Source organism: Hypomesus nipponensis, chromosome 9 (assembly GCF_054491055.1).
Source record: "Hypomesus nipponensis isolate SF chromosome 9, ASM5449105v1, whole genome shotgun sequence".
Lineage (NCBI taxonomy): Eukaryota > Metazoa > Chordata > Actinopteri > Osmeriformes > Osmeridae > Hypomesus > Hypomesus nipponensis.
This window is the reverse complement of record NC_140369.1, coordinates 8,335,327-8,357,500: the sequence shown is the minus strand read 5'-3', so window position 1 is coordinate 8,357,500 and position 22,174 is coordinate 8,335,327. Positions and strand designations below refer to the sequence as shown.

At 48.2% G+C, this 22,174-nt stretch overlaps 3 protein-coding genes across 4 annotated transcripts in view; 2 read left to right on the top strand and 1 right to left on the bottom strand.

Moving 5' to 3' along the window:
* Nucleotides 1–1,355, top strand: part of wnt4 (wingless-type MMTV integration site family, member 4) — a 1,584-nt gene extending 229 nt beyond the window's left edge. Inside the window, exons 2-5 of the mRNA XM_084704614.1 lie at nt 52–205; nt 385–516; nt 639–781; nt 885–1,355. Of these exons, the coding sequence (XP_084560740.1) occupies nt 82–205; nt 385–516; nt 639–781; nt 885–1,355 (870 nt within the window). The 5' untranslated portion in view covers nt 52–81. The remainder of the gene's footprint in view (nt 1–51; nt 206–384; nt 517–638; nt 782–884) is intronic.
* An 8,202-nt stretch (nt 1,356–9,557) lies between these two features.
* cdc42 (cell division cycle 42) lies at nt 9,558–19,923 on the bottom strand. Of its 2 annotated transcripts, XM_084703981.1 has the most exons (7): nt 19,821–19,923; nt 15,953–16,093; nt 15,694–15,766; nt 15,273–15,382; nt 14,915–15,112; nt 11,296–11,411; nt 9,558–9,829 (listed from the first exon to the last, which is right to left on the bottom strand). In XM_084703981.1, exons 2-6 carry the CDS (start codon nt 16,055–16,057, stop codon nt 11,322–11,324), a joined length of 576 nt encoding a protein of 191 aa, XP_084560107.1. In that variant the 5' UTR covers nt 16,058–16,093; nt 19,821–19,923; the 3' UTR covers nt 9,558–9,829; nt 11,296–11,321. The 2 variants fall into 2 exon arrangements, with proteins under 2 accessions (XP_084560107.1, XP_084560108.1); XM_084703982.1 differs by lacking the exon at nt 11,296–11,411.
* Nucleotides 19,924–20,618: 695 nt separating this feature from the next.
* snrpe (small nuclear ribonucleoprotein polypeptide E) lies at nt 20,619–22,136 on the top strand. The gene is made up of 5 exons (XM_084703983.1): nt 20,619–20,799; nt 21,077–21,103; nt 21,251–21,313; nt 21,420–21,498; nt 21,929–22,136. The coding sequence occupies exons 1-5, from the start codon at nt 20,746–20,748 to the stop codon at nt 21,982–21,984; spliced, it is 279 nt and encodes a 92-aa protein (XP_084560109.1). The 5' UTR covers nt 20,619–20,745; the 3' UTR covers nt 21,985–22,136.
* The last annotated feature ends 38 nt before the right edge of the window (nt 22,137–22,174 follow it).

Below are 22,174 nucleotides of genomic sequence, written 5' to 3'. Positions count from 1 at the left end.
CTGTCACTCCTTTCCCTCCTGTCTCTCCCCTCCTCCCTCCCTCCTCCCCAGGTGCAGATCTGTAAGCGAAGCGTAGAGGTGATGGACGCCGTGAGGCGTGGGGCCCAGTTGGCCATAGACGAGTGCCAGTTCCAGTTCCGTAACCGTCGCTGGAACTGCTCCACGCTGGAGACCATGCCCGTGTTCGGCAAAGTGGTCACCCAGGGTGAGACCTCTGACCCTTCTCCTCTGACCCTTCACCTTGCTTGCTGTCTTGCTTACTTACCTGGAAGGCTTGACTGCTGTGACCAGGATGGAGTTTAGGCCCTGTGCAAGGCTGCTGTCAGAGGATGTGTTTGAGCAGCTCTCCCTGTGTGTGTGTGTGTGTGTGTGTGTGTGTGACAGGGACCCGCGAGGCAGCCTTCGTGTACGCCATCTCGGCAGCCAGTGTGGCGTTCGCGGTGACGCGGGCCTGCAGCAGCGGGGAGCTAGAGAAATGCGGGTGCGACCGCAACGTCCATGGAGTTAGTCCAGAAGGTGGGCATGGCAACCACACACACGCACACGCACACACACGCAGTGACACACTGAACAAAAAACGGAACAGTTTCATTTGTAAACTCTTAGTCTGTATTGTCCCCTCTCCCTCGTCCCCCCAGGGTTCCAGTGGTCGGGCTGCAGTGACAACATCGCCTATGGGGTGGCCTTTTCCCAGTCCTTTGTGGACGTGAGAGAGAGGAGCAAAGGCCAGTCCTCCAGTAGAGCCCTCATGAACCTCCACAACAACGAGGCCGGGAGGAAGGTAACACACACACACACTCAACAACGCACACACACGCACGCAGTATTTGTGAAAGGGTTCCAATCGCTCCTGCGTCCCAACACACGCGTGTCTCTCCGTGCAGGCGATCCTGTCCCACATGCGTGTGGAGTGTAAGTGCCACGGCGTGTCGGGCTCCTGCGAGGTGAAGACCTGCTGGAAGGCCATGCCGCCCTTCCGCAAGGTGGGCAACGTCATCAAGGAGAAGTTCGACGGAGCCACCGAGGTGGAGCTGCGCAAGGTGGGCACCACCAAGGTGCTGGTGCCCAAGAACTCCCAGTTCAAGCCCCACACCGACGAGGACCTGGTCTACCTGGACCCCAGCCCTGACTTCTGCGACCACGACCCGCGCACCCCGGGCATGCTGGGCACGGCGGGGCGGCAGTGCAACCGCACGTCCAAGGCCATCGACGGCTGCGAGCTGATGTGCTGTGGGCGGGGCTTCCAGACGGAGGAGGTGGAGGTGGTGGACAGGTGTAGCTGTAAGTTCCACTGGTGCTGCTACGTCAAGTGCAAACAGTGCCGCAAGATGGTGGAGATGCATACCTGTCGGTGATCCAGACTGAGGACCGGACAAACAAACTCCTTTTATGTGTGTGTGTGTGTGTGTGTGTGGGAGGGAGGGGACCCCCCACCCCCCACGCCCCACGCCCCACCCCCCACCACTGGACACTATAAACAGACAGAGAGACAGACAGGCGGGGGTCCTGCCCTCACAGTCAATATGCTGAGGAAAGGAGAACAGGAAAGGTGCAAGGGAAATGAGCTATGGAGCCAAACGTACTTTTCACGTCCCAAACTTAGTCTGTCTCCTTTGGCCCTAACGCTCTCAGTTGACTTTCCTAGTTGTGGTTGCTTTGTTTGTTTGTTTTTTTAACTTATTGATGTAGCTGAGACTGAGGTTTTGAGGTGGGTGTGAGGATGAGATCGTGGGGGGGAGGGGGGGGGAGGGGGGGGGGTGCATGTACCCATAGTGTTGGCAGTTGGGGGAAGGGCTGCATGGTGCGTGGGGATGGGGGGGGGGGTGGAGGAGGGGGGGGGGTTGTTATTGCCCTCTGTCTTTGCTGCTGCTGCTTTGGGGACTTACCTGGAGTGCTGGATGCTGGAGTGCTGGATGTCAAAGGGAGTTCCAAGCCTGCCGGACTGAACGAGGACAGACTTGAAGGCTCAGATGAGGAACACAGACAGACAGACATTGTAACTTTGCGGTCCAAGTGTACATGACCGTGTTGTGTTGAGGTTCAGTAGCAGTTTTAGTGATGTTGGCCATGTCCCTGTCCAGCCCTGATGCTGCTCCACTCACATGATCAGTCACATGATCAGTCACATGATCACTCACATGATCAGTCCCAGACATCATCGCACACGCGGTAGGTCCACATGGAGGAGGGTGTGGGTCGCAGCAGAGGCTGCTGTCACCTGTCCCTGACAGGTGAGGATCAAGAGAGAAGATGGGATTTGTGTTTCACTGCGAGCCAGTTAGGGAGACAGACACATGCAAACAAACATGCACACATGCACATACATGTGCCAACACACACACAACACGCAGGGAGATGTCCTGCAGGTTACCATGGACACTACAAGATGACTTAAGCACTTTTCTCTCCGAGCGCACATACATTACCCTCTACTTACACTAAACAACACACACACATTCATGTGATTGCACACACTCACTCTTCCTCCCATGCCACTATCAGGGCCCAGGGACTAAACTATGTATGGCTAACCACCACCATAAAGCCAAGCTTTACTATTGTAACATGCTATCATTATAGTGACATAGATCTGTAAAGATATACACTGAAGAAGACTATACTGCGTATGAATGTATGTTAATATGGAATATATGCTGTGTCAAAGATTACACTCCTGGCCTGTGTCTTGTGATGTTTCTTTTGAAAGTGGAACAGCAGAATGTTAGTGTCTGAATTAATGAACTCATTCATTCATTCATTAAGGAAATAATGAATGAATAAGAAAAAAGCTGAATGAAAAGATGTCGGTTCTGGATGTTTGTCTCCAAATGGCTTCATAGTTCATTCAAAAAGCCTCGTCCGGTGAGGTACTTTTAGTGTCCAAAACTATTCCACAGCTGTCCTCCTCAGTGCTGGCCCAGCGCATGCCCACAGACAGGTGTGTCCACAGACAGGTGAGCCCACAGACAGGTGTGACCACAGACAGGTGAGCCCACAGACAGGTGAGCCCACATACAGGTGTGTCCACAGACAGGTGAGCCCACAGACAGGTGTGTCCACAGACAGGTGAGCCCACAGACAGGTGTGTCCACAGACAGGTGTGCCCACAGACAGGTGAGCCCACAGACAGGTGAGCCCACAGACAGGTGAGCCCACAGACAGGTGAGCCCACAGACAGGTGAGCCCACAGACAGGTGTGACCACAGACAGGTGTGACCACAGACAGGTGAGCCCACAGACAGGTGAGCCCACAGACAGGTGTGACCACAGACAGGTGTGACCACAGACAGGTGAGCCCACAGACAGGTGAGCCCACAGACAGGTGTGACCACAGACAGGTGAGCCCACAGACAGGTGTGACCACAGACAGGTGTGTCCACAGACAGGTGAGCCCACAGACAGGTGTGTCCACAGAGGGAGAGGGAGAGCGAGACAGGACAGCAAGGAGATTCAAACTCTGACAGCGACACATACACATTCACACATATGTGTGAACCAAATATGTGTGTGTGTGTGTGTGTGTGTTAGAGTAGATTACACCCTTAGGCTCTTCTCCACAGCACTGACACCTATAAACACAATTTATGTGTCATGTTTCAGCATATATATCATCCCAGATATCAAATCACATATCCCCTGGCTAGGAAAGAGAGAACAAGCGTGGAGCGGGGAGCAGGGAGCAGGGAGTGGAGGGAAGGAGATTAGAAGTGAGGAGGTGGTGCCGAGGCAGGAGAAAGAACAGGCAGTAGGAAGCAGGAGAAGGGAGCAGGACGAGAAGGAACAGGAAGTAAGGAGTAAGAGCAGAAGCAGGGAGCAGGGAGATCAAGGAGAGGGTGGGGGTGCCAGCAGAAGGGGGGGGGGGTTAAGGTTTCCCTGCAGCTCTCTCTTATTCTGAGATGAGACAGAGGCAGAACCAGCGGCATACCACAGAACAGGGATTACACCCAAATGCAGACCACATGGCATTCACTCTATCTCTTCTGACTCTCTTTTTGAGGAACCTCAAAGTCCTTGAAGAGTCTGCCCTCGGGCACACCCTTTCTGAAGGGAGTGCCGTGGCTCTGGTTATCCTGATGTCGGAATCCATTTGAGGGTTCACATACTACCCCAGTGAGCGTGGGCCAGAGGGGAGAAATCAACCATACCTCAGCTTCCTGTGTCAGTGCTTGGGAGAGCACAGAACCGGTTTGAGTACGGGCACCCTAGATCTCACTGAGCGTCGGCATGAGAGGGGTTCTGCATTACATTTACATTTATTCATTTACACAGACAGGTGAACGTTGTACATGGATGCCTAGGTGAGCACCTGAGAAAGAACCGGAGAGGTATGGGACTTACTCTGGTACTCAGTACTGTATGAGGGTATATGTATGCCAGGGTAAGTTCCTTGAGTATGTGTATGTGTGGTTGACTACTGTAGAGCATGTGGAGGCCTGGGTGGAGGTCTGGGTGAGTGCCCAGAGTGTCTATATGGAGTAGGGCAGCTCCTCTGAGCAGTGGGATCAGCTTACCCTCCTTCTCAGAACGGGGGAGCCACCTGAGTCCAGGTGTGAATATTCCGGCCGGAGTAGCAGGATTCCAGCCGCAGGGCTCCATGGCGATCCTGCAATCTTCCCAGATGGACAAACGCCCCTCCTGTCAGCAGAACAGGGGTCCTGTCACCGCCTGCCTGATGAAAATACCTCCCTGCAATTTCACATTTGGACAGGCCTCTCTGGGGCATACCGTAATTATGGACCCCAGCCCAGTGCTGAGCCCTGGGAGCTAAATAAATGGGTTTAGTATGCAGCCTGTCAGCTTCCCCCTGTATCCCATGGCCTATGGCGAGTCATGGGTATCCATGGTTATCTGCATGTTACCCAGAATAAATGTTTGGATCATATGTCATGTGACCTGAGGGCAGCTTGGGTGAGAAAGAATCATGTCCTGCAAAAAGTGTGAAGTGTAAAGGTGAGATGGATAATAAACCTATAATACTTGGATTTCCAGACAGAAGATTGTTTCAAGTTTGAGGTAAATAAAGGCAGGTCAGAGTCCTTAGATTGGTTAAGCTCATCACCATCTAGGATGACAACATTACCAACTATATCCTCACAAGAGGCACACATGGAACCTGAACGTTCCCATTAATCATGTACTGATGACCATATGAGACAAGAGTGTATATTCAAGTTACATTCACCTCTGATCTGGTTTTGGACCCTGTCAGATGTGCTGCACTACAAAATGCTCTCTTCACCTGTTTCTTCAGAGTGTGCACACGCATCTGTGACTTTGTGTGTGAGGGGTTAACAGGGCAGGTTTGTGGGATATTAAGGCCACTTGCACAGTGAAAGACAGGAGAAGCCAGGCTTTAGCCCCCAGCCCCAGCCCTCCCAGGCCTCTCTCCAACTCCCACATCTCTCCAGCATACTTCTCATATTAAAAGAAAACAAGTTACACAAATGAGACAGATGGTTCTTGTTTGTGATGACAGTTGCAATTCTCTTTTCCCCTCCTCCCCTCCTCTTCTCTTCCCTTTTCTTCTTCTTCCTCTCTTTTTTTTGAAGAGCTCCAAGTTGTGCAATAAAAACACTGCAGACTTGAACCCTGTACCCAGGGGAGTCAACCCCCACAGGCCCTAGAGATGTCTGATTCAGGAGCTTAGTTGCTCCCAACCTCTCAAAGGACTCTGTTTACATCACATGCTGCCCCCTGACACAAGAGATCGGTAAGGCACATATGGAAGAGAACGTACAGAAAACATAAACAACGGATAATAAACTCTGATGTTGCTGAAAGAAAGTCTATCATTTTTCTACATTTAAATAGTTGACTACACAAATGTGTATACCTATTTATCCGGTGCTTCCTGAAGTCTACTATGACAGACATACTACAGACAGACATACACGGAGGAAAAGAAAGAGCAAGGAGAGAGACAGAGAGAGAGAGAGAGAGAGAGAGATAGAGAGAAGGAGAAAGAGGGAGGGAGGGAGGGAGAGATAGATATGATAGAAAAGGCAAATAAAAGAAGAGAGGATAAGAAGGGAGAGAAGAGGAGATGAGAAAGAGAGAGAGAGAGACAGAGAGAGAGAGAGAGAGAGAGAGAGAGGGAGAGAAAGAGAGAGAGAGAGAGAAAGAGAGAGACAGAGACAGAGAGAGAGAGAGAGAGAGAGAGAGAGAGAGAGAGAGAGAGAGAGAGAGAGAGAGAGAGAGAGAGAGAGAGAGAGGAGGAGTAGTAGGAGTAGTCTCTGTCTTTGGATATGTGCTTGGGGAGCCACAGTAGGCACAGAGGGTGAAGGACATCTGCAGTGTCCTAGTTCAGATCTGGCAGATGCTACTGGTTCCAACCAAATGTGGCGAGGGGTGGAGGGTGAGGCAAACCACAGGTGGGGAGGATAGGGGGAGAAGTTATTGAAGTGTGACGCAGATGACCCACAGCAGCTTAACACTAACATTCCTGCCCAAACCTGGTAAACCCCCTCTGAAGGAACACACACGCATCCACAAACACACACACACAGAAACAGGGAGAAATAGAATTGAATGACAGAGAGAATATATATATACATGACTTGAGCAGTAATGTACAGCTGCAGTATTGCTTAGGCTCCTGACCTCACTCTTTCCATAAACTTGAGAATGGTTGATGGCAGAGGAGAGATAAAGTAACCACACCAGGAGGAAAGACGGAGCCAGAAGATGAGAGGAGACAGTGCCTGTATGGTGCTGCAGATGGTAAATGACCTCACTGATAACATCTCCCATTCTTGAGATGTTGAATCAGATAAGGATGGAGACATTCATCAGTGGAGGGGAAAGTGACAGGTGTGGTTGTGTCCTTGTATCCAGGGCAATGATGACATGTTGATGAGGGCTCCACTAACTGTTCCTGCCCTCCCTGTTGGCAGACTGCTCTCTGCGGGCTGGCTTAGCTAGGCTAAGCTAAACTACGCTAAGCTAAGCTGGGCCAGTTTGGGTTAAGATGAGCTGTGTGGGCTGTGCTGGGGGAACAAGGCCAGTCTGTCATCAGGGATGTTTCTGATGGGCAGTCAAGCCCAACATGGCAGGACTGTCCCCTACCTGCATACACACACGCACACCTGAGGGACTACACTTCTGCTCCAGCAGGTGTGAGGAGATGAACTGTGTGCGTGTGTTTGTGTATGCATGCAAAGGGGGCAGACCGTGTGTTGCACCTATCTGTTTGACAGCGCTGGCTTGCCATATCACAATACATGTGGCTGTGTGACATCACTAACACAGATTGTTTCCAATCTGTCTAACACCTCGTCAACCATCTAGGCTGCCATTCAAACACCTCACCCTACCAACATTCCCTCACAACGGTCTTTTTCCACAAAGATTCGAGTAAACAAAGGTAACATAACATAGTTGGTTATGTAGCTTTGAGACAGATGAAATATAGCTGAGCCACAAATCAAAATGGCTCCTTTTCCTTTGCAGCCTTATCGCCTAAGGGCTTTAACTAAGGTAACCAGGGCCTGCGTACACAGCCAGAAGAGTCTCTTTTTTCTTTTCAGTTTTTCATTCTTTCTGTATTTAGTCTATTTTTCACTCTTTCTTGATTTGATTGGTTGCACCTTGACCTCGATATATTGACCAGCAGAGGCAGCAGAGATTGAGAAACAGAGCCTGACACAGACAGACAGGAAGCGGCCAGCAGGAAGGCCCAACGTCGTACAATAGATACGGCATTGCATGTACGTGTCTACCGACAGCTTGTACCAGCCGACATCAGTGTTGAAACACTTAATTGTAGCACTGTAGGACTGGGTTAGGGACTTTCAGAGCTGAAAAGACATGCTCTCACACCACGGAGAGATCAGTGAGTGATTTACTGTACACACACTGCTGGCCCGAGAGGGCATGCCCACGCACATCAGCTACATCTGCACAGTGATTTACCGTTTCGCTTTAATAAACTGCTAAAATCCTCAGTGTGCTTTTCATCATAAGTCATCTTCTGTGTGGATCATCGTTAAATGTTCCCATCGTAAAACGTTGCACAGACCGCTGGACTGCCCTTCTCTCAGGATGAGATCCTGGAACATTGCTGTGTGCCAGCAGCCTGTGTCTGTGCGGGTGTCTGTGTGTCAGCTCTCTCATTGCAGGCATGCAGGGGTCCTGATGGGTTGCTTGCATAGCACCCTTATGCCTGATTGGGTCTCCCAAGGGACACGTTTAGCCATGCTTGACTCTGATTGGTCCTCCCAGAGGACTGACTCCAACTTTGCTGTCAAACAGGAAGAACAATTACATCCAAAGGGAGTTCTCTCTTGGCTGTCTAAATACACACACACACTCTCTCTTCCAGACATAGCTCGAGAGACACCAAGCTTTTGGAGTGGGAGAGGTGATCCCCCTCACACAGACCACCAGGTCTGTTTACAATCAGCTGTTTAAAGTACACTGTGGGATTTGGCCTCATGAATGATGAGAGTTAGGGAGTATGACTCTACTGCTGGCACAGACACCATTAACAGCAGTTCATCATGTAATGTCACGCAGCACATATCTGTGTGCACTGAATGAACGGCCTACTGGTCTGCTGAGCCACTACTGGATGAGTCATATCAGCTCATCTATATGGGTGGACGGAAATGCTTGGATTGCAACAGTGACAGAGTTGGCTAAATCTCCCCTCTGCAGGTGGATACCCCTAGCTCTCTCGCTCACTCGCACACACCTAGAGGAATGCCCTGACTTCGGCCGGTGATAATTAATGGTTGTCAGCAGCTCTTAAACGTAAGAAGGCGCTGACAGACAACACTCCAGAAACGCATGGAATGTGTGAAAGCCTCACAGGGGTTGAGGGGTGTGTGTGACTGTGTGTGAGAGAGAGAGTGAGTGTTGCTTGTGTGACTCTTCTCTACCTTCCTCAGGGCAGATGATTCGGGTCACCTGGTCTGGGAGATCTCCCTCATCTGAAACGATTCTAGGAATCCTAACGTATCTGTGTGATAAGCATCTCTCAACACGGGTCTGCAGAGTGACAGCAGTGTTAAGTGAGTGAGAAAACACATGAGGTCTACTGTGATCCCTTCAACAAATACCTAGATCCCTGGGTGCAGCCCACATCAAATGATTTGTTACAACATTAACTATACATTTGATCAATCTTACCACCGTTTAAGGGAAACAGGATCATTGTAATGCAGTTCCATTCAGATCCCCTAGACGTCAGCAAAAGGGAAGCAGTTTCCTACTTGTGATCCAACAGTGTCCTCTGTTGGTTCAGACAGGTCCTGCACAGCCCTCCTGGCAGAAGGTCCATTCATTCATTTAGCAGAAGCTTTTATCCAAAACAATGTACAGTCCTGTACCTGCAACCTCTTGTTCTGCAGTCATGCTCTAAACACTAAGCTATAGCCTCCCAAAGCTGCCGTCCAAATATTTTCAGCCTTTTATCCGACCCACAACATCCTTTCCAGATGGTACAGTGAAGGGCCCACTGGAGGACCCATTCCTAACATGTTGTGCGAGACACGCGGGAGGACTAGATGTCGTGCTTGAAGGAAACATAAACAAACAGAAGGGTCGGGGAAAATGAGTAAAGGCAATTAAGGTATAAGTTTAATATTTTTTGAAAAGAATGCATATACAAAGAACAGACCTCAGACAAAGCATTTGGTTTTGCACCAAAACAACGACAGGTTATAATAATTATAATGACGTGGCCTGGACGTCAACCCAACTCTACGCCACCAAGAGACGTCATCGGGAGACGTCGTCATCATCAATGGACTTTTCACAGCCTCCGTCACCAATGGGAGCATTCATTTGTGTGTGACTGGTGGGGCAGAGTTCAGATGAGTTCCAAGCCCTAAATGTAAAAGGAGTGAACGTAACCTTTTTTTATTTATTTTTTTATAAAATCAAAAACAGCACAACAGAAAAAAAAAAAAAAAAAAAGATTTTGGTAAAAACATCTGGAGCCTACATTAACATGTGTGCCAGCTTACATTATTATTACACCTGTTAACCTATAATGAGAACAGGGACCAGGGCTCATCCACATGCATATCCACAACAGTAACACCATACAGTTAGGACGAGTAGAACAGAGGCTCCCTACTACCGCAGGCCTTTGGGTGGCGGTACTCTAAATGTAGCAGCACGATGCCACCGTTACAGATCCACAACACTGAGGAAGGCACAGAATTCCGATGTGGCACAGAATTCTGATGTTATACGAGTTGAGTTAAATTAAAACATCCAAAATGGGTCAAAAAACATGTCAAGAGCAATGAGACAGCTGAAGATGGAAGTGTCTGTTCTACAAATTCTACTTGTATGGTCGAGACAACGTTTCCATAACGATCAGTTAACTCTCCCTTGGTCCCTGGCAACGCGTTATGAACACACCACTTGGTCTGCTAACACTGTTTTAAAGTTCCCTGCTTCAAAAGGCCAATTCCTGCGATCAACAAGAAGACCCATCGCAACGGACTCCTTTACTTCATCAGTAATATCACACTCCATACTGACCACTAACCTCCTCTACCTAGAGGCTGGGAGAATCTGGGCTGGACACACGTCACCAGCGGGACAACTTCCATGGCAACGACCAGGGCGTCCCGGGAGACCGCGTCCCCTGCTCTACGTGGTTCAGACCCCTCCAGCCTCGAGGGAGTGGGGGATAGGATCCTTCTGGAGTTAGGGGCTCATGCATCTGTGTTTTGCGGAGAGGAGGGGTGTTGGCAACCAATAACAAAATGACAACCCAGTCAGCAACTCTTCAGGTGGTGCTGGAGAGAGAACGCATGGGGGGGATTGGGCGATGCGTGTGCTTGTTTAGAGAGGGGAGGGCGGGGCTAGACACAGCAGCCTGTGAAGCTGCCTATCAGGCAGCTATTCCTTTTGAGTGGGCGGGGCCAAATTCCATCAAGACTTTCCATCACTGGCCAGTGGCTACCAATTGTCTAGGCAACTAGAGTGAATAGGCCAAAACACTAACTTTCACACCCCCCAGTCTAGGTGGACATGTGGTGGTGTCACAGTGAAAGCAGGATTGGGTTATCTTCTGTTCCTCTCTCAGTCTGCTGGCTTGATGCAGGGGCGGGTAGTTTCATTATTGCAGTTAAATCTGAAACTGGTGTGTTTGTTTCCTTCTATCTATTCTTCGCTATAAAGTACAAAGATGTCAACCAGCCTTAGTAGGGCAAGGGAGGGGATTTGGGAGGAGGGAAGAAGTGAAGGGTGTATGTGTGTGTGTGTGTGTGTGTGTGTGTGTGTGTGTGTGTATGTGTGTGTTAGTGTGCGTGTGTGTGTTAGTGTGTGTGTGTTTACAGGTATGTGTTTTAGGGGTGGGGTCCTCATAGCAGCACGCATTTGCGTTTCTTCTTGGGCTCAGGGGGCTCCAGTGCAGCCAGTATCGCCTCATCAAACACATTCTTTAGGCCTTTCTGTGGACACAAACACAAACACACAGGCTCAACCAGGGGGTGACACACACGCACAAGAACCACAAGGGATCTCACACACAAATCCAATGGGGCAACAAAAAACGTGATAGCAGGGATAGTGAGAGCTTTAATTAACCAAATAATAGAGCTAACATTGTTCAGTATTGAACAATCTCAAATGAAACTGGAAACACATTCTTACAGTGGTATAACATAAACAACAATATAACATAAACAACAATAAAGTAAGGAATATAGCAGTGTAGGTGTACCAAACAACAAATGGAACTTCTTAGTATGAACCTCTGTACATTGTGTGTGAGCAGGCTTGGGGGGTGAGAACCATGCGCTCATCTCACCAGTGACGTCAATACGTTCATCTAAAGTGAACTACAGTAAAGACTTGGTGTGGTCTGATCAGGCAGTGAACGTTCAAAACAAAGGCAACTGAAACAGGAGAGTGGAGGGAACATGGGTCCAGACACACAGACACAAACACACAGGGGGGGGGGGGGGGGGGTCGAGTGTGCCAGGTCATCAAATCAAACCCACGACGAGCCCAAAGTGCCTAAACAAAATCAAAAGCCATCCACTTGCACAGACACAGGCACACCAAATCACTAGCAGTTCTGTTAGACACAGGCACAACAAATCACTAGCAGTTCTGTTAGCCGGAAACACCGTGTGGCTGTGACGCCGTGCCAGTAGAGCTGCTTAGTCTGGCCTCAGCCTGAGCGCAGTCATGTGAGGAGGTACAATACAGGCCTGTGAGGAGGAACCCAGCCAGCTCCAGGCTGGACTCCCTCCTCACAGGCCCAGAGAACACGAGCAAGCCAAGCCCCGCGGACGCTCACCGAGGGAGCTTAGAGGAAAAGAGAGGCAGAGCAAAGGAGGCGATTTTCAGTTGTCCTTTATTATATTAATTCATTTCACAAATCATGTCACATGATTATATTAGCTTAATATCTTCAACTTCCAAGATGGCAGAATATGAACTGCAGCAAATGGCACAGAACAGAGTCATATGTAGAGAGGCAGCACTAGATAGGTAGCTACTGGGTTCAGATGCAAAAATCTTTGAATGGCAGATCTCTTTGTAAACTTGTTTGGAAAATGCTTCTGCTTTGTTTGTGCCATGGCATGGTCACGGGCCTACATGGTCGCCAGCCTCTGGGACGAGGACTGGATGAGCGTCTGTGCACTTCTTTTGGTTACCATGGCATCCCTGCATATGACTCTAGCACTTAACAGCCTTATGTCACATGGGTCCCACCTCGTCCGACATTAGCAGTAGTACAAAATAGACATTAACACTAGGAATGGGGCTCTTTGAATGAGTGTTTTCAAATGACGGTAGTGTGGAGCGGTGGGCAGCCAACACGCTCCCTCCAGCTCAGGAACCCTCTCCACAAAACACTCAGACAGGCAGGAAGTAGAACCACCCACAGAACTCAAGATGGGCCGCGTGTCCCATTGCCCTGGGTCCCACACACCGCGCACTACTTGTGTTTTGGCCAGAGCCCTTTTGAGTCAAAGCCGTTTGTGATGATCATCAAGGGAGGACACATGAAGAGGATGAATCAGGTCAAAGCAGCCCTTGCCCAGGGCGAGGGATACGGTGTAACACACACCAACCGGACCGAGCCAAACGGTAGCAATGTTACAGCTGAGATGGTAAGAAGCACTGAACAAAACCGTGCAGAAAGGCTGATGGAGGAAGAGGATAGGAAAACAAGGGAAGGAACGCAGGACGTAAGCAGTGTGTTGGTGACTGAAAGGGGAAGTAGGTCGAAGCTGAAACGGGGAGGTTGGGTAAACGAGTGGTTTAGACAGGATGTGAAACTGAGGGAGGTCGTGGATGTAAGGAGATGAGAGTGGGACTCAGCAGAGGGGAGAGGGGAGAGAGGTGGAAGGGAGAGGGGAGAGAGGTGGAAGGGAGAGGGGAGAGAGGTGGAAGGGAGAGGGGAGAGAGGTGGAAGGGAGAGGGGGGAGAGGTGGAAGGGAGAGGGGAGAGAGGTGGAAGGGAGAGGGGAGAGAGGTGGAAAGGAGAGGGGAGAGAGGTGGAAGGGAGAGGGGAGAGAGGTGGAAGGGAGAGGGGAGAGAGGTGGAAGGGAGAGGGGAGAGAGGTGGAAGGGAGAGGGGAGAGAGGTGGAAGGGAGAGGGGAGAGAGGTGGAAGGGAGAGGGGAGAGAGGTGGAAGGGAGAGGGGAGAGAGGTGGAAGGGAGAGGGGAGAGAGGTGGAAGGGAGAGGGGAGAGAGGTGGAAGGGAGAGGGGAGAGAGGTGGAAGGGAGAGGGGAGAGAGGTGGAAGGGAGAGGGGAGAGAGGTGGAAGGGAGAGGGAGAGAGGTGGAAGGGAGAGGGGAGAGAGGTGGAAGGGAGAGGGGAGAGAGGTGGAAGGGAGAGGGGAGAGAGGTGGAAGGGAGAGGGGAGAGAGGTGGAAGGGAGAGGGGAGAGAGGTGGAAGGGAGAGGGGAGAGAGGTGGAAGGGAGAGGGGAGAGAGGTGGAAGGGAGAGGGAGAGAGGTGGAAGGGAGAGGGGAGAGAGGTGGAAGGGAGAGGGGAGAGAGGTGGAAGGGAGAGGGGAGAGCTGGGAAGAGAACGTGAGGCGAAGGGAGACTTTAAAATATACAGCATTTCCTCTTTCTCTGCGTCTCTGGCGGCTCTAGGGCGGCTAGGATAGCTTCATCAAATACATTCTTCAGCCCTCGCTACAACAACAGAGGGGAGGGGAGAGAAGGACAGCAGAGTTAGCACAGCAAACGGGGAGGGAGACAGAGAGATGTGGGGGCAGAGGGACAGAGGAGGGAGAACAAAGTTGAAAAAGGAAGTGAGAAGAGAGAAGGAAAACTAAAGGCATTGGTGAGGAGAGAGAGCATGTGTGTGAACATAAAGTGTGAGGGGGGGGGATTTAGAAGAGAAAGAAAGTTCAGTTAACAGTGTTTAGTAGACTGCTATTGTACTGTAGCGGAGGCAGAGGTGTGGACATGAGCAGAGGAAGCCTACTTAGACTACACAGATGCATGCTAGGAAACAGGATGTTGCATCATCAGCTCAGTTCCTCAGTGGCAACTATGCTAGAGAGGAAGGAAGGCGCAGTGCAGAATAGGAGGAGGAGGGGGCTCCAGCTTCAACTCCATATGGGGCGTTGGTATTCTAGACTAGAGTAGGATTAGTTGACACTAAGACACTGATCTGAGCCTTCAAGTCATGAATCCGGCAGGCATGGGTGATGGCTAGCAGGCCCTGGACCTGGGCCAACAGTGTGAGACGAGGTCAAGAGAGAGATCCTACGAGCTGAGATCAGACAGCATGCAGATCCCAGCACACGGAGGGACCGGCATGGCCCACTTTCCCTGCACCCTCTTGTTTGTTTGAGCCAATCAAGGGGACAGAGAGACATCAGCTGACCAGGGGAGAGAGCACTTACCTACATGTAGTGTGGCTCTCGAGTCTTGTCTGTCCTACGTGTGTTCAACAGGGAAAACAGATGTATTTTTGTGTCTTACCTGCGTCAGGGCTGAACACTCCACGTATTTGACGGCCTTAAGGTCCCTGGCCAGCTTCTCTGCCGTCTCAGGGGTGATGGGCTTCTGCTTGTTCTTGGCCAGCTTCTCTATGGTGGAGGGGTCGTCCCTCAGATCAATCTGAGTCCCCACCAATAGGAACGGGGTCTTCGGACAGTGGTGGGTGATCTCTGGTACCCACTGGCGGGGAAAACACAGGACGACAGGTTACAGCAGTGGCTTGTACTTTGGGTCCAGTGAACGGGTGGTTCCTGGACTGAGGTGGGGAGCCTGGACTGAGGTGTTCCATGTGGGAAGGTGTATGCGGGGGGTGGTGGGGGGAGAACAGGGGGAGGCGCACCTTCTCTTTGACGTTCTCAAAAGAAGAGGGGGAAACGACAGAGAAACAGACGAGGAACACGTCTGTCTGGGGGTAGCTCAGAGGTCGTAACCTATCGTAGTCCTCCTGACCTGCACACACAAAACACACACAGGTTACACACACACACAGGCTTCAGCACCCCGGCTGTCAGCGAATGCCCGGTATCACTTTAAGCGGACACAGAGGCGCAGAGCCAAACTTCAACTCCGGGACACGCCCCGGTCAGAAATAGCAACGGGAAACGGCTTCTCTCCCTCTCCTTTTCCCACTTTCTCCTGGAATGCAGGCAAAGGCCGCTTGTCCAACCCCGCCAGTCAGAGTCTCTCCTACTGGGCTCAACAGGTCAGAGCTCTGCAGCTGAACGGCCAGGGGACAGGGGAGGGAGACTGGAGACACGTACCTGCAGTGTCAAACAATCCCAGGGTGTAGGGCTCCCCTCCGATCATTACAGTCACAGCATAGTTATCAAACACCTACAGGAGAGAAGATGGCGGAGTTACACACATTTATTCTCTCAAGTACACTTTTCTCAAACACTCACATATATATTTCTGCCCACACTACGTTTAAAGGGGTCTACTCATACCCATCTCAGACAGAGTTTTGGTCCTTTATATAAACAAAAAAGAGCATAGATCCAGACAGACGCATGTACTCACCGTAGGGACATATTCAGAGGGGAACTTGTTAGTGGTGTAGGAGATGAGCAGACAGGTTTTACCCACAGCTCCGTCCCCCACTACAACACATTTGATGGTCTGCATAGCTGTGCTTTAGATTCCTCTCTACTCATTCAAGATCTGGAACACACAGACACAGAGGAAAGGACAATGATGGTGTTTCCTGGATCTGAGAGCAGTGCTGCTACAGATGATGCACATCACTCAGTCGATTAAAGCGTATTCAGAATTCACAGTTAAATTGAATTCAATCCACAGCTGCAAGACAGCAAACAAAGATAAATTGTTTTTCTCCATCCCCAGTCAGAAATGAGGATGGAAAGATGCTAGTTAGATGTCTTTGCTGATCTGGTCAGACTCTAGTGACACCATCCACCCAAGCTCACTAACTGCCCTGGGTCAGCTGTTGGTCTGCAGTTTGACTCGACGTGTCCACGTCCCTTTCAGTACTCCCTCACTGCAGAAACAAAGACTAAATCCTTGTCATGGCCAGAGGTCAATCTGCTCTTCTGGTCTCTGGGCTGAACTGCTGGCTGAAAGCAGGACTGAACCCAACCTTTAATTAGGGTTCATACAAAGACACCAGCTCCATGTCTTCCCTGCAATGTCAGACCGAACATCAACAGCCATGTTGCCATAGACTCCGTCAGGAGGACAGACTGGGTGACATACAACAGGGCTGTAGTGGCATAGATGAATAGTCTGTCGGTGAGACGAAAGCTGGAGCTAGCAGGGGGCCAGACAAGCATGAAGAAAGGCACACAGACGCTGAAAACAGACCATGTCAGGCTTCACTTCAAACAGGCAGTGCTGAGCACACAGAGGCATCATGGCTACATGGCTGTCTGCACACAGCAAGTCTGTGGCCTTCAGCCCCAGGAAAAACCGGCTGAATTATCAGCATTAAGAGTGACAGACGACCCATACTACTACCACACACACACACAACTCCCCTCATCTCTCTCATCCCCCAATCCGTTGCTGACCAGCCGTCCCCTCCCCCTCTCTCCGTGCAGAGTGGGTGACTGCTGCTTTAAGCTGAAGCATAACGTCATCTGTGCAGCCCTGCTGAACAGTACAGCACCACTATGGAAGCAGTTTCCCAGATACAGGATTGGACAGCAACTGCATCTTCACCTACCCACAGACTGAACAATTATTCAGTAATAAGTAATAAGATAATCTTGGAGAAATTTCTGAAGCATATTTCCAAATACCCCAAAGAAGGTTGTAGCTGACTGACTCTTACAGAAAACGTTTTGGAATCACAAAACCAATACTGTCGTCTCAAATCCCAGCACCATCTGCAATAAATAATTCACACAAGAGCCACTTAACAAACATTTAACCATCCTCATTAGCTTTCAACAGCTACCAACACATATGGATACACGCTAAAGGCTTGGAGATTTCCAACAGTGCAGGAAGAGGGAAATCGGCAATAACATCCTATTCTAACCACCAGGTCACTGTAGGGAACTAGGTCCACCTATAGGAAGACTGGTGCTCCTGTTGTAACCAGTTGTGTAGACAGATTGTTACCGCTTGGTAAATTCAGTGTGTATGTGCGTGTGTGTGTGTGTGTCTAGCTGCACTTCAGCCTCTGCAGAGCTCTGCAGTAGTGAGGGGGAAGAGGACGAGTGAGAACATGAAGACAAAAAAGAACCACAACAGAGGGTGCAAGAAAAAACAGTGAATACGCAAGAAGGAACTAGTGAAATTAAGGAGCAAATGAAGAGAATTTAAGTGAGAAAGATTTGTAATTCTTTGCCAAAGATGGTGTAGACTGCACAGATGGATGAGGGGGGTCACAGAAGGATGACTGCCAGCTTACCATCCCAGTCATCCATGAGAGAAGCTTCAAAAGGACACAGCCACACGATAAAATAATACATGCCTAAATAGATATAACTGATTATCCAGCTCTCTCTCCTTTAAGTATCTACCTGACTTGTATAAACATTTAATAGAGCTGCAAAAAAGTCTACCTGGAGCTATAGTATACAGATCGGTGACGCAAATGAGAATGAAAAGGCTTCTCAACAGTCTTGAGTCTCACTACTGAAAGCCTTGTACTTTGTATGTTGTGTAGATTTTTTTTTTTTAAGTAATACATAGTTTTACCATTCATCACGAGGGAGAAATAAATCTATCTATACTGTTCTGTCATTCAGAGCTGGGTAATCTTTGTAGTGTTGATCAGATACACCATGGGATTCAACACACTGGTGTCTTAAAAAGCACAGTGTTATGCTTCTCTGGCTGTACGACCATTATATTTGACCCAACATCTTCTGTCCACTACATGTGTTTATAGAGAACATAGCTGCATCGGTAATAATGACTTCAACAGCCTTAATCCAGTCATGTGTGTTTGTAGGCCAGCAAGCCAGTGCAGTAAAAGCAGCTGACAGTCAGTTGGATCACTGGTCAGATACAGTAGGCCGTATCAGACAGGGCTTGGACAGTGACTGTTGGTACTCAGTGCCAGTCAGGTAAGTCAGTCGACAAGCAGTTAAAACATATTTAATCGTGTACATTCCTGTTTAGTACGGTTAATTGTAATGGTTATGCTATAAATTTATCAAAAGTTTGTCTGTCAAGGCTTATAGAGCTGCGTAGATAAGATAACAAGCCTTAACATCGAGGCGGTGTCTGGCATCACTGCATGCTGTTTAACAGATATCTGTGTTCGCACATCAAATAAATATGTAACGGTATCTGGCTCACACTAAAACATTCACACCATTTTGACGTTGCATAAGACACAGCAACTAACCAAAAACAAACTCGATTTTGCACCAGCAACAATACAAAACAATGGTTAGCTGGCTCTTACTATAACCCTAGCTGTCCACAGTCACCGTAAGCCGAATCACAGCAAAGCCCTGCCATATTTTGCAATAACATGTGAAGGATGTAGTTCAAACACAATTACCTTACCAAGGCAATTAACGCTAGTAGCTTCCTCACTTCACCAACGTCGTTCTATAAACACAAGCACCGGCATTGCCTAGAGCTACTTGGCTTGCTATTCGATTATGGTAATCCAAACAGCTAGTAGCTAGACTAACAAGCTTGTATTAATTTAAAATAGACAATGACTCACAAACAGACTCAGGAATTTTGCCTGTGAAAGCAAACCGATCAACCACGTATCACAATAGCTAGCTATGGTATGATAGTTTAACTGAAACGTATTTGATCTAGAATAGCCTACTGTAGTAGGCTAAGCTGCCTGTTTGTCTCATAGATAGCTTTAGCCATGTTGGAAGCCAACGTAACCTTGCGTTAACTAGCAATTGGAACATTGATTTGGCAAGCTAACGTAGTTAGCATCTTGCTAGCGAGCAACAGCATCGGGCGGTAGGGCCAGGGTGAAATGCAGCCAAAAACGCAAAATCCAAGAATATGCTCTGAAGCTAACTAGGTAGATGGCAGCTCCATTGTAGTTCCAGAAAATAAATCAAGACTTAAAAATACAAATTGTGGACGAATTATGTTAAACTTGTTGCTAGATAATGCAGAAAATATATTTTTCGGGTTGACCTAGTAGCTAATAGCTAGAGAGCTACTGTCGTGAATCCTCTTGTGAATATTACAAATAGCTTAGCTAGCTTGGGCAGTGCCAGAGCAAAACTCAGCTGAGCTAGCAAGCTACTGTAGACTAGCTCTAGCTCGGCTAGATAGCGGATGCTGTGTTGTTCAATCAGATTTGCTATTGGAAATGCTGTAATGAGATACAATGTAGGAAACATACACTAATCAACACGGATAAAGACATATAACCCTAAACACAAATATCATCACACTCAAAGAAAGGAAAATATTAAAGATTTTTCCGTACCGTATCCTCTCTATTTGTGTCACTGCGCCGGGCGTTGGCAGGTTTGCAATAGGGGCTTCCCAGTCAACAGTACAGGGACACGTTACGTAGTACGTAACCATAAACCTCTTTGGCGTAACTTTCTGGTTTTTGCATTGCGCAGGCCTTTCGGTATTTTGGGTAGCCTATATAAACAGAAAAATTAATTACAAATATTACAGATAACAATTCTACTCCAATTTTAAGTTTGGAAATGAACAAACGTTCTCAAATCTATGCCGATAGTGTATATGAAAAAGGTGAGCATTTTAATAGTAGGACTATTGAATGTCAATATATAACGTCAATATGCAAAATTATATAGTTATGTCAATATGCTATAACATTTTGGGTTAACTCATTTCAGTTGATCGATCGAAGACCATAAAATTGGTTTCTGTCACATACAAATCTTGTATAGTGCTGCATCTACCTCCCACATATGGGTGGCGCTGCAAACTGGACGGTCAGTTTTTTAAGAAAGATCAGTAAAAAAGGTAACTTGTTTTGTGTCTAGTCAATCCCCGTCGGTGCACCATCAACGCAGCTCGCATACCTTTTGTGGTGTAGTAAAACCTTCAAGGAATACTCAGTTTCACATAGAGAGAGCACTTATAGAAAACGTGCGCAAACGCAAAATAAAAATTTAATAATGGAATTTTGTTTAAATGTGAGGCCTGGTTAAGTAAGGAGCGAGTAATTCAGCCCGGAGCGGATTGTCCCGGCCATGACAACATATATTACACATAAAAACCAAAACGAGCGACACTGCAATGTGGCTAGGGAGGCACACGCGGAAGGAAGCCCGCCATTGAAACATACACCAACGTGAAGATTTCGTTCCCGGTCTGTTGTTGTTAAAATTGGCTAAATTGTGTTAATAACACATCGTAAACCAACATACGAGATGGCGTACAGAGGGCAAGGACAGAAGGTTCAGAAGGTTATGGTGCAGCCAATTGTATCCTTTCATACAAAACAACTTGCCTCATTTGTACATTGCAGCTATTAACCATTGGCGCGCAGCTAGCTACTTAGCGGCTAACGTTAGCTACTACAACTTTAGACAACATTGATTCTCGTACCCCATTCAAAACCCATAGTTAGCTAGCTAACGATCAGCAAGCGTAGTGATAGAAATATCACTGTATATGAACGTCTGTCTTTTTAGTGTGTGTTGACTAGTCTATCAAATTCAATTTGTTTTACACACTTTCCTTGACCCTTTTATCATTTAGAACCTGATCTTTAGGTATCTTCAGAATGTAAGTATTTGTATTTCTGTGCTCTGTTTCAGTTTACATATCAATAACCAGTTGGCTAATCTGCAAAACTGAATATATTGTACAGCCTGTCTGGTGTAGTTAATTCTGAAAACTGGTGGATGCTGACACAGTTTCTCTCTATCGCAGCGCTCAAAGATCCAGGTGTGGTTGTATGAACAAGTGAACATGCGGATAGAAGGATGCATCATCGTAAGTTGCATCTGTCTAGTTATTGGACATTTATATTTCTGTACAACTATCTGTTTTGATTGCCCAGTGAAGTCTCACTGTGTCAATTCTGCTCTTATTCCCCAAGGGTTTTGATGAGTACATGAACCTGGTACTAGATGATGCAGAAGAGGTACACATGAAGACTAAGAACAGAAAGCCACTGGGTAAGAGGCCATAGGGCTAGGTGTTTTCAAGTAGTCTACGCACGATGCACATATTAGGGAGTCAGATGGCTGAGCCATTAGGGAATCCGGCTAGTAATCTGAAGGTTGCCAGATCGATTCCCGGCCGTGCCAAATTGCGTTGTGTTCTTGGGTAAGGCATTTCACCCTACTTGCCTCGGGGGGGAATGTCCCTGTACTTACTGTAAGTCGCTCTGGATAAGAGCGTCTGCTAAATGACTAAATGTAAATGTTGCTTCAAGCGTGGCATTATTTTGACTTGATTTCGGTCAAATCACCACCCTCGTTAAGATGGTCAGTTTCGGTGTCAATGTTAGTTATAGCGCAGCATTTGCATCAAATGCTGCAAATGAATGACTGTTCTGATAATCATTTTTGCTGCTCTGTCTCTTTCGTTCTGTTCAAACCTCAGGGAGGATCATGCTCAAAGGAGACAACATCACCCTCCTACAGAGTGTGCCCAGCTAACTCAATGTGACACCAATTTAGGAGTCTGCTCAAATGTTTTTGTTTTTTTCCTAGTCAAGTTTGTTTTTGGAAATGGTATAATGTTTGTATGAGAAATGATGTTTCATTTACCAAGAGGCTGTCAATTTGAAATAAAGTTTCTTTTCTTACTACAGGTGTAACACTTTTAATTTAATGTTCATGGCAAATA

What these genes read in the sequence shown, in the direction of transcription:
- cdc42 (XM_084703981.1), bottom strand. Translation starts at nt 16,057, where the DNA reads ATGCAGACCATCAAATGTGTTGTAGTGGGGGACGGAGCTGTGGGTAAA. An exon ending in CCTCTGAATATGTCCCTACG is followed by an intron (nt 15,767 to 15,952) that starts GTGAGTACATGC and finishes TCTCTCCTGTAG; the next exon opens with GTGTTTGATAACTATGCTGT. An exon ending in TTGAGAACGTCAAAGAGAAG is followed by an intron (nt 15,113 to 15,272) that starts GTGCGCCTCCCC and finishes TTTCCCCGCCAG; the next exon opens with TGGGTACCAGAGATCACCCA.
- snrpe (XM_084703983.1), top strand. Translation starts at nt 20,746, where the DNA reads ATGGCGTACAGAGGGCAAGGACAGAAGGTTCAGAAGGTTATGGTGCAG. An exon ending in AGGTTATGGTGCAGCCAATT is followed by an intron (nt 20,800 to 21,076) that starts GTATCCTTTCAT and finishes TTTATCATTTAG; the next exon opens with AACCTGATCTTTAGGTATCT. An exon ending in TCTTTAGGTATCTTCAGAAT is followed by an intron (nt 21,104 to 21,250) that starts GTAAGTATTTGT and finishes TCTCTATCGCAG; the next exon opens with CGCTCAAAGATCCAGGTGTG.